General features: G+C 39.4%; 1 protein-coding gene across 6 annotated transcripts in view; it reads right to left on the minus strand.

Moving 5' to 3' along the window:
- POLQ (DNA polymerase theta) overlaps positions 1–16,768 on the minus strand; it is a 125,764-nt gene that overhangs the window by 19,457 nt on the left and 89,539 nt on the right. For all 6 annotated transcript variants that reach the window (XR_010118469.1, XM_055260420.2, XM_063630142.1 and 3 more), the window contains 3 exons: positions 15,665–15,791; positions 14,887–15,008; positions 7,441–7,625 (listed from right to left, as the gene is read on the minus strand). Coding sequence is in view for 5 of the 6 variants with exons in the window: in XM_055260420.2 (XP_055116395.2) it covers positions 7,441–7,625; positions 14,887–15,008; positions 15,665–15,791 (434 nt within the window). In the remaining variant the exon portion in view is untranslated. The remainder of the gene's footprint in view (positions 1–7,440; positions 7,626–14,886; positions 15,009–15,664; positions 15,792–16,768) is intronic.

Consider the following 16,768-nt stretch of genomic DNA (forward strand, 5'->3'; position numbering starts at 1 on the left):
ACTGTCTTCCACAATGGTTGAACTAGTTTACAGTCCCACCAACAGTGTAAAAGTGTTCCTATTTCTCCACATCCTCTCCAGCACCTGTTGTTTCCTGACTTTTTAATGATTGCCATTCTAACTGGTGTGAGATGGTATCTCATTGTGGTTTTGATTTGCATTTCTCTGATGGCCAGTGATGATGAGCATTTTTTATGTGTCTGTTGGGTGCATAAATGTCTTATTTTGAGAAGTGTCTGCTCATCTCCTTTGCCCACTTTTTGATAGGGTTCTTTGTTTTTTCCTTGTAAATTTGTTTGAGTTCCTTGTAGATTCTGGATAATAGCCCTTTGTCAGATGAGTAGATGGCAAAAATTTTCTCCCATTCTGTAGGTTGCCTATTCACTCTGACGGTAGTTTCTTTTGCTGTGCAGAAGCTCTTTAGTTTAATTAGATCCCATTTGTCAATTTTGGCTTTTGTTGCCATTGCTTTTGGTGTTTTAGACATGAAGTCCTTGCCCACGCCTATGTCCTGAATGGTATTGCCTAGGTTTTCTTCTAGGGATTTTATGGTTTTAGGTCTAACATTTAAGCTTTAATCCATCTTGAATTAATTTTTGTATAAGGTGTAAGGAAGGGATCCAGTTTCAGCTTTTTACATATGGCTAGCCAGTTTTCCCAGCATCATTTATTAAATAGGGAATCCTTTCCCCATTTCTTGTTTTTGTCAGGTTTATCAAAGATCAGATGGTTGTAGATCATCAGATCAGCAGTGGTATTATTTCTGAGGGCTCTGTTCTGTTCCACTCGTCTGTATCTCTGTTTTGGTATCAGTACCATGCTGTTTTGGTTACTGTAGCCTTGTAGTATAGTTTGAAGTCAGGTAGCGTGATGCCTCCAGCTTTGTTCTTTTGGCTTAGGATTGACTTGGCAATGTGGGCTCTTTTTTGGTTTCATATGAACTTTAAAGTAGTTTTTTCCAATTCTGTGAAGAAAGTCATTGGTAGCTTGATGGGGATGGCATTGAATCTATACATTACGATATTGATTCTGCCTATCCATGAGCATGGACTATTCTTCCATTTGTTTGTGTCCTCTTTTATTTCATTGAGCAGTGGCTTGTAGTTCTCCTTGAAGAGGTCCTTCACATCCCTTGTAAGTTGGATTCCTAGGTATTTTATTCTCTTTGTAGCAATTGTGAATGGGAGTTCACTCACGATTTGGCTCTCTGTTTGTCTGTTACTGGTGTATAGGAATGTTTGTGATTTTTGCACATTGATTTTGTATCCTGAGACTTTGCTGAAGTTGCTTATCAGCTTAAGGAGATTTTGGGCTGAGACGATGGGGTTTTCTAGATATACAATCATGTCATCTGCAAACAGGGACAATTTGACTTCCTCTTTTCCTAATTGGATACCCTTTATTTCTTTCTCCTGCCTGATTGCCCTGGCCAGAACTTCCAACACTATGTTGAATAGGAGTGGTGAGAGAGGGCATCCCTGTCTTGTGCCAGTTTTCAAAGGGAATGCTTCCAGTTTTAGTCCATTCAGTATGATATTGGCTGTGGGTTTGTCACAAATAGCTCTTATTATTTTGAGATATGTCCCATCGATACCTATTTATTGAGAGTTTTTAGCATGAAGGGCCATTGAATTTTGTCAAAGGTCTTTTCTGCATCTATTGAGATAATCATGTGGTTTTTGTCTCTGGTTCTGTTTATATGCTGGATTACGTTTATTGATATGTGTATGTTGAACCAGCCTTGCATCTCAGGGATGAAGCCCACTTGATCATGACGGATAAGCTTTTTGATGTGCTGCCAGATTCGGTTTGCCAGTATTTTATTGAGGATTCTTGCATCAATGTTCATCAGGGATATTGGTCTAAAATTCTCTTTTTGTTGTGTCTCTGCCAGGCTTTGGTATCAGGATGATGCTGGCCTCATAAAATGAGTTAGGGAGGATTCCCTCTTTTTCTATTGATGGAATAGTTTCAGAAGGAATGGTACGTACCAGCTCCTCCTTGCACCTCTGGTAGAATTCGGCTGTGAATCCATCTGGTCCTGGACTTTTTTTGGTTGGTAGGCTATTAATTATTGTTTCAATTTCAGAGCCTGTTATTGGTCTATTCAGAGATTCAACTTCTTCCTGGTTTAGTCTTGGGAGGGTGTATGTTTCCAGGAATTTATCCATTTCTTCTAGATTTTCTAGTTTATTAGTGTAGAGGTGTTACAGTATTCTCTGATGGTAGTTTGTATTTCTGTGGGATTGATAGTGATATCTCCTTTATCACTTTTTATTGCCTCTATTTGATTCTTCTCTCTTTTCTTCTTTATTAGTCTTGCTAGTGGTCTATCAATTTTGTTGATCTTTTCAAAAAACCAGCTCCTGGATTCATTGATTTTTTGAAGGGTTTTTTGTGTCTCTATCTCCTTCAGTTCTGCTCTGATCTTAGTTATTTCTTGCCTTCTACTAGCTTTTGAATGTTTGCTCTTGCTTTTCTAGTTCTTTTAATTGTGATGTTAGGGTGTCGATTTTAGATCTTTCTTGCTTTCTCTTTTGGGCATTTAGTGCTATACATTTCCTTCTACACACTGCTTTAAATGTGTCCCAGAGATTCTGGTATGTTGTGTCTTTGTTCTCATTGGTTTCAAAGAACATCTTTATTTCTGCCTTCATTTTGTTATGTACTCAGTAGTCATTCAGGAGCAGGTTGTTCAGTTTCCATGTAGTTGAGTGGTTTTGAGTGAGTTTCTTAATCCTCATTTCTAGTTTGATTGCACTGTGGTCTGAGAGACAGTTTGTTATAATTTCTGTTCTTCTACATTTGCTGAGGAGTGCTTTACTTCCAAGTATGTGGTCAATTTTGGAATAAGTGCCATGTGGTGCTGAGAAGAATGTATATTTTGTTGATCTGGGGTGGAGAGTTCTGTAGATGTCTATTAGGTCTGCTTGGTGCAGACCTGAGTTCAATTCCTGGATATCTTTGTTAACTTTCTGTCTCATTGATCTTTCTAATGTTGACAGTGGGGTGTTAAAATCTCTGTTTATAATTGTGTGGGAGTCTAAGTCTCTTTGTAGGTCTCTAAGCACTTGCTTTATGAATCTGGGTGTTCCTGTATTGGTTGCATATATATTTAGGATAGTTAGCTCTTCTTGTTGAATTGATCCCTTTACCATTATGTAATGGCCTTCTTTGTCTCTTCTGATCTTTGTTGGTTTAAAGTCTGTTTTATCAGAGACTGGGATTGCAACCCCTGCCTTTTTGTTTTCCATTTGCTTGGTAGATCTTCCTCCATCCCTTTATTTTGAGTCTATGTGTGTCTCTGCACGTGAGATGGGTCTCCTGAATACAGCACACTGATGGGTCTTGACTCTTTATCCAATTTGCCAGTCTGTGTCTTCTAATTGGAGCATTTAGCCCATTTACACTTAAGCTTAATATTGTTATGTGTGAATCTGATCCTGTCATTATGATGTTAGCTGGTTATTTTGCTCGTCAGTTGATGCGGTTTCTTCCTAGCCTCGATGGTCTTTACAATTTGGCATGTTTTTGCAGTGGTTGGTACCGGTTGTTCCTTTCCATGTTCAGTGTCTCCTTCGGGAGCTCTTGTAGGGCAGGCCTGGTGGTGACAAAATCTGTCAGCATTTGCTTGTCTGTTAAGGATTTTATTTCTCCTTCACTTATGAAGCTTAGTTTGGCTGGATATGAAATTCTGAGTTAAAAATTCTTTTCTTTAAGAATGTTGAATATTGGCCCCCACTCTCTTCTGGCTTGTAGAGTTTCTGCCCAGAGATCCACTGTTAGTCTGATGGGCTTCCTTTTGTGGGTAACTCAACCTTTCTCTCTGGCTCCCCTTAACATTTTTTCCTTCATTTCAACTTTGGTGAATCTGACAATTATGTGTCTCGGAGGTGCTCTTCTTGAGGAGAATCTTTGTGGTGTTCTCTGGATTTCCTGAATTTGAATGTTGGCCTGCCTTGCTAGGTTGGGGGAGTTCTCCTGGATAATGTTCTGCAGAGTGTTTTCCAACTTGATTCCATTCTCCCCATCACTTTCAGGTACACCAATCAGATGTAGATTTGGTCTTTTCATAGTCCCATATTTCTTGGAGGCTTTGTTCATTTCTTTTTATTTTTTTTCTCTAAACTTCTCTTCTTGCTTCATTTCACTCATTTGATCTTCAATCACTGATAACCTTTCTTCCAGTTGATCAAATCAGCTACTGAAGCTTGTGCATTCGTCACGTAGTTCTCGTGCCATGGTTTTCAGCTCCATCAGGTCATTTAAGGACTTCTCTACACTGGTTATTCTAGTTAGCCATTCGTCTAATCTTTTTTCAAGGTTTTTAGCTTCTTTGCAATGGGTTCGAACTTCCTCCTTTAGCTCGGAGAAGTTTGATTGTCTGAAGCCTTCTTCTCTCAACTCGTCAAAGTCATTCTCTGTCCAGCTTTGTTCCATTGCTGGCGAGGAGCTGAGTTCCTTTAGAGGGGGAGAGGCACTCTAATTTTTAGAATTTTCAGCTTTTCTGCTCTGTTTTTTCCCCATCTTTGTGGTTTTATCTACCTTTGGTCTTTGATGATGGTGACATACAGATGGGGTTTTGGTGTGGATGTCCTTTCTGTTTGTTAGTTTTCCTTCTAACAGTCAGGGCCCTCAGGTGCAGGTCTGTTGGAGTTTGCTGGAGGTCCACTCCAGACCCTGTTTGCCTCGGTATCAGCAGCGGAAGCTGCAGAACGGTGAATATTGTTGAACAGCAAATGTTGCTGCCTGATCGCTCCTCTGGAAGCTTTGTCTCAGAGGGGTAACCAGCCGTGTGAGGTGTCAGCCTGCCCCTACTGGGGGATGCCTCCCAGTTAGGCTACTCGGGGGTCAGGGACCCACTTGAGGAGGCAGTCTCTCCATTCTCAGATCTCAAACTCCGTGCGGGGAGAATGACTACTCTCTTCAAAGCTGTCTGACAGGGACATTTAAGTCTGCAGAGGTTTCTGCTGCCTTTTGTTTGGCTACGCCCTGCCCCCAGAGGTGGAGTCTACAGAGGCAGGCAGGCCTCCTTTAGCTGTGGTGGGCTCCACCCAGTTCGAGCTTCCTGGCCTCTTTGTTTACCTACTCAAGCCTCAGCACTGGCGGGTGCCCCTCCCCCAGCCTCGCTGCCGCCTTGCAGTTCAATCTCAGACTGCTGTGCTAGCAATGAGCGAGGCTCAGTGGGCATGGTACCCTCCGAGCCATGTGCAGGATATAATCTCTTGATATGCCGTTTGCTAAGACCCTTGGAAAAGCACAGTATTAGGGTGGGAGTGACCCAATTTTCCAGGTGCCATCTGTCACAGCATCTCTTGGCTAGGAAAGGGAATTCCCTGACCCCTTGCACTTCCCAGGTGAGGTGATGCCTCGCCCTGCTTCGGCTCACGCTCGGTGGGCTGCACCCACTGTCCTGCACCCACTGTCTGACAAGCCCCAGTGAGATGAACCTGGTACTTCAGTTGGAAATGCAGAAATCACCTGTTTTTTGTGTTGCTTACGCTGGGTGCTGTAGACTGGAGCTGTTCCTATTCGGCCATCTTGGAACTGCCCCCATCGCCATGTTTTTTAATGCTTTTTTCCTTTCCTTTTTTTCTTTTTCACATTTTGTTTTGTTGTTACTCCTGTTGTTTTTTTTAACTCATGTTGCTTAGTGCTGTCTGAGATCTCAGCAAGGCTCAGGGATTAGGTGGTTCAGTGCATGGTGACACAAACAAAAACTGGTACAGCATAAACACTATTAAATCATGCAGGAGTCTATTAAATAGAAGCAGTTGTCTCTGGCGGATAAGTGTGTTGGATACGAAGTCGGGTGCCCTAGTTCTGGCATTCTGAATTTATTCTTGGTCTACCACTTATAGCTGCATGACCTTAAGCAAATTACTTTCTGTGGTTCAGTTTCCTCCTCTATAAAATGGTGATAGTAATAATAATAATAGCTATCTCATAGGTTATGAGAATTAAATATGGGAATATTATCTATTTTACCTAGGGTTTGATTCTTGCTAAATGCTGAACCTCTCCGGGGATTAAATAGAGAAGACAGAGCTGGCTTTTTAAATAGTGGAAGAAAACAAGTGTTGGTGCTAAACAGGTGGTTAGAGAAAGTGCTCCATGCTTGATGAGCCAGTCAAGAAGTACAGCTGTGAGGCTGGGTGCAGTGGCTCATGTCTATGATCCCAGCACTTTGGGAGGCCAAGGTGGGAGGATCACTTGAGGCCAGGAGTTCAAGACCAGCCTGGGCAACAAATTGAGACCCCACCTCTCCACAAAAAAAAAAAAAAAAAAAAAAAAAAAAAAAAAAAAAACTACAGCTGTGAGGAACTAGAAGTGTAAATGTGAAACAAAAACAGCAGGATCTCAGAGTACGGTGGTGTGCATTTACCTCAGCTAGCAATCCTAGTGTCTTGCAAATGGCATCAGATTTCCCACGGGTCATGTGGTAAGAAAGTATCAGTGTTAACCCAGGCCAAGGAATGGTATAAATGTGGCCTCTGACTTACTCTTTGCCTAATAGTTATCCAGAGTAGAAACTAACATGGATCCATTTCAAAGTTACAAAGGCAGCATGAAGTTTCATAGGTGGATTAACTAACCAATAACTTCAAGAGCTAAAAAGCTATCAGGTACTAACTATAATCTACAGGTCAGCAATATTTTTTCAACAAACATTTAGAGACCACCTTCTAAACAAAGCACTATGGCTTGATGCTATAAAAAAATATAAACTGAAAATATGGAACTTCACCTCAGAACACTTACGGACTAGAAAGATTTTTTTTTTTTTTTTTTGGAGACGGAGTCTCGCTCTGTCACCCAGGCTGGAGTGCAGTGGCGCTATCTTGGCTCGCTGCAAGCTCCACCTCCTGGGTTCACGCCATTCTCCTGCCTCAGCCTCCCAAGTAGCTGGGACTACAGGCGCCAGCCACCACAGCCGGCTAAGTTTTTGTATTTTTAGTAGAGATGGGGTTCCACTGTGTTAGCCAGGATGGTCTCGATCTCCTGACCTCATGATCCACCCGCCTCAGCCTCCCAAAGTGCTGGGATTATAGGCGTGAGCCACCGCGCCCGGCCTGGAAAGATGTTTTTTAAGTATACATATGTGCACACATGCGGGTGTGTACGAACACACACACTCTGACCACCACTACCACAATGACATCTACTGAGTACCAGGCACTGTGACTAGCCATATAATGGCTTTAAATGCATATGGTTTTCCTGACACGAAGTAGCCTCAGATCTGTCTTTTTGGTTCTTCCTACTGCCTCCACGAAAGAAAATATAATGAATACCATGAGATAAGCTCAGATGAACTGTGCTTTGAAAGATCAAAGTTGGAGAAACTGTTTCTCAATTGCAAATAATTGAGACCATTTTTAATTTTTTTTGAGTCACTAAATTCTTCTCCTTTATATTAAGCATGTTCACTAAAATCACCTGTTTTGCCTGCTGCCTCAGATCATCCCCAACAGTCTCTGGCTCAATCATCTTCCATTCTGCTGCAATGCTCCTGAAAACATCAGCTCCAGTGTTTAACACTTGAATGAGACGACGATCATGGGATAAATGAGCCAAGATCCTCAGTTCAAGCTGAGAGTAGTCAGCAGCCAGTATTAAACCACCTGAAGTAGAAGTGATTTTAGAAAAGCTAGTACAAAGTTCTATATCACACAATCCAAGTTCTATATCATATAATTGAGCAGGATGACAAAAATTTAGTTCTAACTTAGAACTTTGAAATCACATGTCAAAAGTTAAAACCTTCCTCTTAATATGATGGAATTCAGCTCTGTATCTTAGGTCATTTTTTTCCATGTAGCTTTCAAGTATATATAATATGGGTAAAGCCACCCTGACATCTGCCCACTGTGGAGTGCGTTCCTCAGTGTTCCTACAGCACCTCACACATAATCCAAAATGGTGCTTTCATGCCTCTCTTATTTTGCTCTGAGTACTTAAGAACAGGAAGCTTAATTTTCCTTTTCATTCTACAGAAAACCTTGCACAGTTGCTGGTAGATAATAGGCCCTTAACAAACGGTTGTTGAATGAATGAATTAATGAAAAAACTGGTGTCCAATGTGTGCAAATGTTAAGTGGGCTAGAGAGAAATGTGCCCTGATTTGACAATAACAAAGTTATTCAGTGAAAAAAATCAAGTGGTCAACAGGTGAGCAAGTTATTAAAAGGATTAAAATAATTTACCTATAGATTAGAAATGGGTGGATTAGATATGCATGACAAAACAAAAACAAAGTTAAAAAAATAAAAGCAGGGTCAAAGAAAAATTAGAAAAATATTTGCAACTGATCTCACAAAAGACTCATTGCCATTTCATAAGAAGATTTGTTACTTGTGGAGGAAAAGACAAACTATAAATAAGAAGTTAGACATACTAAAAACAAAAGAACCTTAAACATATTAAATATTCAACTTCATAAGAGAAATGAAAAATCTGTGGCAAGAAACAATTTTTCTTCACCTGTATTGCAAAAATTACAAAAGTTGGACAACACTCTGTGACAAGGCTGAGGAGAAAAACACTTGTACATTGTTACTGAGAAGTAAAATGGTAATCTCCTCCCCATTCGTTGGCAATTTAACAATATCTATCGAAATTAAACAGGTTTTTACTCCATGACTCAGCAAACAAGCCCACAGATTGCTGCACGGACTACCTGAACATAGTTTAAACTGGTTTTTGTTTAAATGTCCTTACTGATAAGCACAAATCTCTAGTATAGAAACATTACGGCCAGGGACAGTGAATCATGCCTGTAATCCTAGCACTTTGGGAGGCCAAGGCAGGCGGATCACGAGGTCAGGAGATCGAGACCATCCTGGCCAACATGGTGAAACTCTGTCTCTACTAAAAATACAAAAATTAGCTGGGCATGGTGGTGCATGCCTGTAATCCCAGCTACTCGGGAGGCTGAGGCTGGAGAATTGCTTGAACCAGGGAGTTGGAGGTTGCAGTGAGCTGAGATCCCACCACTGTACTCCAGCCTGGTGACAGAGTGAGACTCCGTCTCAAAAAAAAAAAAAAAAAAAAAAAAAAGAAACATTACATGAAAAAAGCAAGGTACACAGTAGTGTATACAGAATGCTAATTTTGTGTAAAAATAGGGAAAGAAAAGATTATATACCCACATTTGCTTATATCTGCATAAAGAAATACTGTCAAAATACATAAAAAGCCTCATACATGTAGTAATCTGTAAGAGTTGGGAAGGATAGTGTAGATGACAGGGAAGGAAGCAAAGCTTCCCAATACACATCTTTTATATCATGTTGATTTCTGAACTATGTTAATGAATAACCTATTCAAAAACAGAGATAAATACTAATTTAAAATACAGGTTGAGCATCCCTAATCTGAAATTCCAAAATCCAATATGCTCCAAAATCCAAAACTTTTGAGCACCAACGAGATGCTCAAATGTCACGCTCACTGGGGCATTTTAGATTATGGATTTTTGGATTAGAAATGTTCAATTGGTAAATATAGTATAAATATTCTAAAATCAAAAAATAAAATCAAAATCTAAAACACTTCTAGTCCCAAGCATTTCACACAAGGGATACTCAAACTATAAACAGCCACAACTTTGGTGGACTTCCTACCACAGACAACCATAAAATTGGACAAATTATATGGGGGAAAAAAAAAACGGTTCTCAGATGTTAGACAAGCCATGCAGAACTATAATCACTGAGAAGGGAAGAAAATGAGGTGAGCCACACAAAGGTCTCAGGGATCTGAATGGAGGCATTTTCCAGAATCAGTAGCAGGGAAAGGGAGCTGAAGCACAGCACCGTATCTGTCCCTGAACTAAGGAAACACAGTCTAGAGTTTGGGGCTTTGAGGCAGCTGGAATTTGGAGAGAAAACAGGTGTGCATAAAAGGAGCACCAGAAATACGCACAGGAATTCCCTTGGATTTTTGATCAAATATTAAGTTGTGCAGGGAGAAAGTGTAGGGCACCAGGCAAAGAACAAACACTGAAGAAATAAATATTACTAAAGGAAGAACAAATACTGCATAGCTTTCAGCTAAACAACTACTTCAACAACATATTCTTGAATGCTGAGAAATGATCAAGCTATAACAAACAAGACTAAGAAGAGATCTTGTTAAACAACTTTAGCACCAAGTAGACTCCAGAAAGGCCACACCTTATGAACAGGAATAACCTAGCCCTAGAGTTCAGGCTACTCTAAACATTTGTTAGCAAAGCTTTAAAAGCCTCAAAATGACCAAGCTGATGTGAAAGTAAATTGTCTGACAAAAGAAAACTTTATATTCTATTAGTGAAGACGACAAAATCCAAAGATTCAACAAGGTGGCAACCATAACATCCACATACTAGCAGCAATGCTTCAGTGTTTGTTTAATTTAGTGTTCACTGTGGCTTTGTAGAATGCAACTACCATGAATAACAAGAATCAATCACATTTTACAAAAAGCAAAAGATCTTCAAATAACACATCTGATACAGTTTGGCTATGTCTCCATCCAAATCTCACCTTGAATTGTAACAAAACTCACATGTCAAGAGGCCAGGTGAAGACAACTGAATCATGGGGGTAGTTTCCCCCATACTGTTCTCATGGTAGTGAGTAAGTCTCACGAGGTCTGATGGTTTTATAAATGGGAGTTCCCCTGCATAAGCTCTTGCCTGCCGCCATGTAAGACGTCAAGATGTCCCTTTGCTTTTCCTTCATCTTCCACCATGATTGTGAGGCCTCCCCAGCAATGTGGAACTGTGAGTCCATCAAACCTCCTTCCTTTATAAATTACCCAGTCTCAGGTAGGTCTTTATTAGCAGCATGACAAAGGACTAATACACCACCAAACAATTACCTATAGATTCTATAGGTAACCTAACAGTATCATAGATCAATCAAATTGCAAGTGTTTGTTTTTTGGCTTTGGAGAAATTGTCCCATAACAGAGAAACTGCTTAATTAATATTGTGAATAGGCTTTGTTTCAGTGGACTTCCAAATTTATAAAGAAAACATCATTCTTAGCTTACAAAATCAAACCAGTGGCACAGATATTTTGGAATCTTTTACATTTGTCAAAGAAGAATTTAAGTAGATATGAAAAAATTAGTTTTCATCATATAGACAATGCTCTAGCTTTGTCATTAAAAACCTCTATTTTTTAGATTTTTAAACAGGAGAATGATGTTTCCCTATTTCTTCATTCCACTATATATAGAAAAAAGATTTATGTTTAGTTTTCTAAATCAGACCATCAAAAGTGTTACAATACAGTTAAAATTATTTTATATGTGTACAAATGCTGAGTCATCACCAGCTTAAGAACTGCTGAAAATTTCTAACAATGAATTTAACAATCTTGTGTACTCTGTCAAAGCTCATTGTTTGATTCATGAGAGTCCTACAAAGATTAACTGTACTCCAATTCAATATTTTCTTGAAACAAAAGAACATTTGCCAAGTATTCAGTAATCAAAGGCAAAAAGAACAATGTGATTTATGTTTTTTTGACTGATATCACACAGCATATATTTGAGGCTCCAAGAAACCGAAAAATGTACTTCTGACCTAGCTAGACAGGTAAGAGAATGTATTTGGAAACGAAAACTTTTCATAAAACAAATTAATAATGGGCTGGGTGCAGTGGCTCACACCTGTAATCCCAATAATTTGGAAAGCCAAGGCTGGAGATCACTTGAGCCCAGGAGTTCCAGACCAGCCTGGGTAACATAGTGGGACCCCCATCTCTACCAAAAACAACAACAATAATAATAATTTTATGCATTTTTCAAGCATAAATCAATATGCAGTATAGTTTAATTACAATCAACATGCTATATAAACTGAAAATATTAAAAATTTTAAAAAATGCTCTGATGTTGATGAATTTAGAGTCGCTTTTTTATTTAAGTAATACTCCTTTGAATTTGACATACTATAGGTACAGCATCCCTAATCTGAAAATTCAAAATCCAAACTGTTCTAAAATCTAAAACTTTCTGAGCACTGACATGATGCCACAAGTGGAAAGTTCCACAACGGACCTCTTGTAACAGGTCAAAGTTACAACTTTGTTTCATGAACAAAATTTAAAATATTGTATAAACTACCTTTAGGATATGTCTATAAGATGTATATGAAACATAAATTTCACGTTATGACTTGGATCCCATCCCCAAGATATCACATTATGTACATGTAAATATTCCAAAATCTGATTTGAGATAAAGGATACTCAACTTGTAATAATGAGTAACATAAGAACTAGTAAATTTACTTAACTTGTATAGACATTGTTTTGTAATGGATGTTTCTGCTTCAAAGTCAAATTAATACTTCTAAAAAAAGATGAACCAGCTTTGTCAATACAGATGCAATTTTTTTTAAAATGAGTTTCTGGTACTCAATTCAGTTACTGGAAATTTTTTTTTCTTTTTTTTTTTTTTTTGAGATAGGGTCTCGCTTTTTCGCCTAGGCTGGAGTGCAGTGGCATGATCATGGCACACTGCAGCCCCGACCTCCTGGGCTCAAGTGACATGATATTCCCACCACAACCTCCTGAGTAGCTGGGACTACAGGTGCGCACCACCATGCCTAGCTAATTTTTTGACTTTCTGTAAAGATGGGGTCTCCCTTTGTTGCCCAGGCTGGTTGTGAAGTCCTGGACTCAAGCGATCTTCCTGCTTCGGCCTCCCAAAGTGCTGGGATTACAGGTGTGAGCCACCATGCCTTGCGAGAAATACTTTCGAGTATGTTTGAAACAACTTGGGCATGTGATCTACTTTTTCAAAATATAAGTTTTATAAAATCAAGCATATCTTGCTTTATTGGACTTGACTTTATTACGCCTCACAGATATTGCGGTTTTGTTTTTTTTAAAGAAATTAAAGGTTTTTGGCAACTCTGAGTGGAGCAAGTGTTCCAGCACCATTTTTCCAACAGCATGTGCTCACTCTGGCACGTTTTATTAATAGTAATGCTCACATTATTTCAAACCCTCTCATTATTATCTGTTATGGTGATCTTTGATATTACTATTATTACAATCCATGAACCACACTCATGTAAGAGTGAACTTCATTGATCAATTTTGTGTGTGTTCTAACTACTCCACTGACTGGCTGTTCCCCAACCTTTCTCCCCTCTCTCTCAGAACTCCCTATTCCCTGAGATACAATATTAAAATTAGGCCAATTAATCACCCTACAATGGCAATGGCCTCCAAGTGTTCAAGTGAAAGGGAAAGTCGCGTCTCTCTCATGTTAAACCAAAAAGCTAGAAATGATTAAGCTTAGTGAGGAAGGCATGTCAAAAGCTGAGATAGGCTGAAAGCTAGGCCTCTTGTGCCATACAGTTAGCCAAGTTGTGAATGCAAAGGAAAAGTTCTTGAAGGAAATTAAAAGTGTTACTCCACTGAACACACAAATGATAAGAAGGCAAAACAGGCTTATTCCTAATATGGAGAAAATTTAAGTGGTCTGGATAAAAAAAAATGAAACCAGCCACAACATTCTCTTAAGCCAAAGTCTAACCCAGAGCAAGGAGACTCTGATGTACTATTCAGTATGTCAATTGCATTTTCCTACTCCAGAATTTCTATGAAGCCTGAGCAGGGTGAGGAAGCTGCAGGAAAAAAAAAAAAACTGATTCATGAGTTTTAAGAAAACTCTGTTGCACTCCAGCCTGGGCGAAAGTGAGACTCCGTCTCCAAAAAAAAAAAAAAGAAAGAAAGAAATTACCATACACCTTAGCCAGGTGCAGTGGCTCACGCCTGTAATCCCAACACTTTGGGAGGCCGAGGGAGGCGGCTCACCTGAAGTCGGGAGTTCGAGACCAGACTGACCAACGTGGAGAAACTCCGTCTCTACTAAAAATACAAAATTAGCCAGGCGTGGTGGCCCATGCTTGTAATCCCAGCTACTCAGGAGGCTGAGGCAGGAGAATCACTTGAACCTGGGAGGTGGAGGTTGCGCTGAGCCGAGATCGCGCCATTGCACTCCAGCCTGGGCAACAAGAAGGAAACTCCATCTCAAAAAAAAAAAAAAATTACCATACACCCCACATAGACCTTCTGGGGACTCCCTTGGATAATTTTGATAGAATTGTGTATGCTGATAGTTTAGACATAAGTAAAACTAAAAACTGCCAAGCAGGACATGTCATCATAGGTCTGAATTCACCATTGGCATATAAGTTTCTGATGGAATTTAAATAAATTCGGATGGTTAATTGTGCTCACTAGGACTTGCCAGCTGGTGAAAGATTAAAGAACAAATATGTATACTAACAGTTGGGATGATCTGCAAGTTACATCATCACTTCCAAATGTCTTGACAACAAAAGGTTTATGACTAGAGTACTGAGGAGAGGTCAGGCAGAATGAGAATAGCCTTAGGGGCCACCCCATGCAATAGGAAGCAGCAGTGCAGAAAGAGAGAGAAAAAACATAAAAGCAAACAAGTTAGAAGGAGAGAAAAACTGCCCTTAGAGGTCAAGGGAGAAGAGAAATTGAAGAAGGAGTTGATTAACAGTGACAAATGCTGTAAATAAGTTAAAGAGGATGAAGACTGACAAAACCAACTGGATTTTGCAAAGAAGTTTACAGTGACGTTAGAAAACCTGGTTTCAGCAGACTGCTGCTGCTGAGCACACACCATAAAAGTTTCCCACAGAGCAGATCATGGAGACGATGACTGCTATAAACCTGGCATGACAAAGGAGAAAGGCAGGCTCCACCGTAGACAGAAAGATGGAGGGACCATCTTTCTGCATGCTATAATGCATGCTCTAAGTCTCACTCATATTTCAGGCTTTATCCATGATTTGAAAAACATTCTCACAGCAATGAGAAGCTTCAAAGCTATCAGCCACCTTACCTGGGAAAGGCACAAAGGCATGTCGCATGCTAATTGAAAATGGCATTCCTCTGTCTGCAGCTTTCTCCTCCATCTGTGCTTGGCATCTAGGGTTCAGGCTGCAACCCTTCGTATATTTTCCTCTGTGGTGCAAACAACATCATCAGTTAGACATGAAGCAGTCTCAAATATATGAAAAAGGTCTGATTTTCAGTAACATCAGTATTTCCGTCTAAGAAACTTAATAAAAACCTTACTGAGGGCTGGGTGTGGTAGCTCACACCTGTAATACCAGCACTTTGGGAAGCCAAGACGAGTAGATTGCTTGAGCCCAGGAGTTGGGTCTAGTTAGGGCAACAAAGTGAGACCCTTGTCTCTACAAAAATTAGCTAGGCATGGTGGCACACGCCTGTGGTCCCAGCTACTCAGGAGGCTGAGGTGGGAGGATTGCTCGAGCCCAGGAGGTGGAGGTTGCAGTAAGCTGAGATCGCACCACTGCACTCCAGCCTGGGCAAGAGAGCAAGACTCCATCTCAAAAAAACAAACAAACAAAGAAAACTTATCTGAGACTCACTTTAAAGCTTAACAAAGATACTAGAACTTTTTTAAGCAAACATTGAATTAAACATGAATTAGCTTCTTTATAGATGGAACTCAGGATTCAAAATGGTCTAGGACAGAAATAGGTATGTCTGAAACATAAAATAAAACTAATTTCATTTATTTGTCTAATAAGCTATTTTGAGCCATTCATACTTACAAAAGTTTATTAATACAGATACAGAGAAACAGCGCCTACCTGCCCATGGGAAGTAGGCCTTTGCCTACAGCTTGAGAAGGTGGGCTTTCTCCTACTAGTGTTGGCATTTTGATTTCAAAATCTCTTGGCACATTCTGAATATTTGGTTCTATAAAGGTTATTCGTCCTAAAATCAAGCAGAATAAAGACATAAAATTAGAAAAAAAAATCTAGAATTTGTTTTAACAGTATTCACATTTCTGGATTATCTTAAAAATGCAGACTATCAATGCTGAACTGAAATACATTTATATTTAAATATTTTTCATCATGTTCATGTGTCTAACAATGAAAAAATAAGTACAAGACCATCCCAAAATAAATGAATGTATGAATTGGCTACAATACTATGTTTTACACAGAAAACCATCCCACAATGAGAAGTAATTTGATAAACTGAACTATTCTTATGCTAAAATGAGTATCAGATTTCAGCACTATAACATGTTAGCGGTCATATTAATGAGTAAAGGCTAATCAAATGGATCTTAGGAGAAACAACCACTGAAGCTTCTAAAAACATCACTTTCAGACATCATCTAGCTGTTTTCTTCATCGTCATTGTCATTCATCAAGAGAATGAACAATAGTACTTACTAGAAGTACTGAATCAGGTGAGACTTGAATCAGGTGCTTAATAGTAAATTTTCCAGTGAACAGAAAGCTGTTTTTTAAAAAAATGCTTATAAGCCTGGCCAACATAGTAAAACCCCGTCTCCACTAAAAACACAAAAAATTAGCTGGGCATGGTGGCAGGTGCCTGTAATCCTCAGCTACTTAGGAGGCTATGGCAGGAGAATTGCCTGAACCTGGGAGGCGGAGGTTGCACTGAGCCGAGATCATGCCACTGTACTCCAGCCTGGGCAACAGAGTGAGACTTTGTCTCAAAAAAAAAAAAAAAAGCTTATAAAGCCTTTATTTCCAAATATATTTTACATCTTTTGTTTACTTATTGGTTGAATTTATCTAAAACATGAAAACATGTTAAGTATCACTCCAAAAAAGTTTGAGTAATTTTGTTACTGTGATTTTTTATAACACTATCAGCAACACTAAAACTCTATTTTATGACACACTCTTCATTGTAACAGGCTGTCTACTAGC

The sequence above is a fragment of the Symphalangus syndactylus genome, chromosome 21, assembly GCF_028878055.3.
Source record: "Symphalangus syndactylus isolate Jambi chromosome 21, NHGRI_mSymSyn1-v2.1_pri, whole genome shotgun sequence".
NCBI lineage: Eukaryota > Metazoa > Chordata > Mammalia > Primates > Hylobatidae > Symphalangus > Symphalangus syndactylus.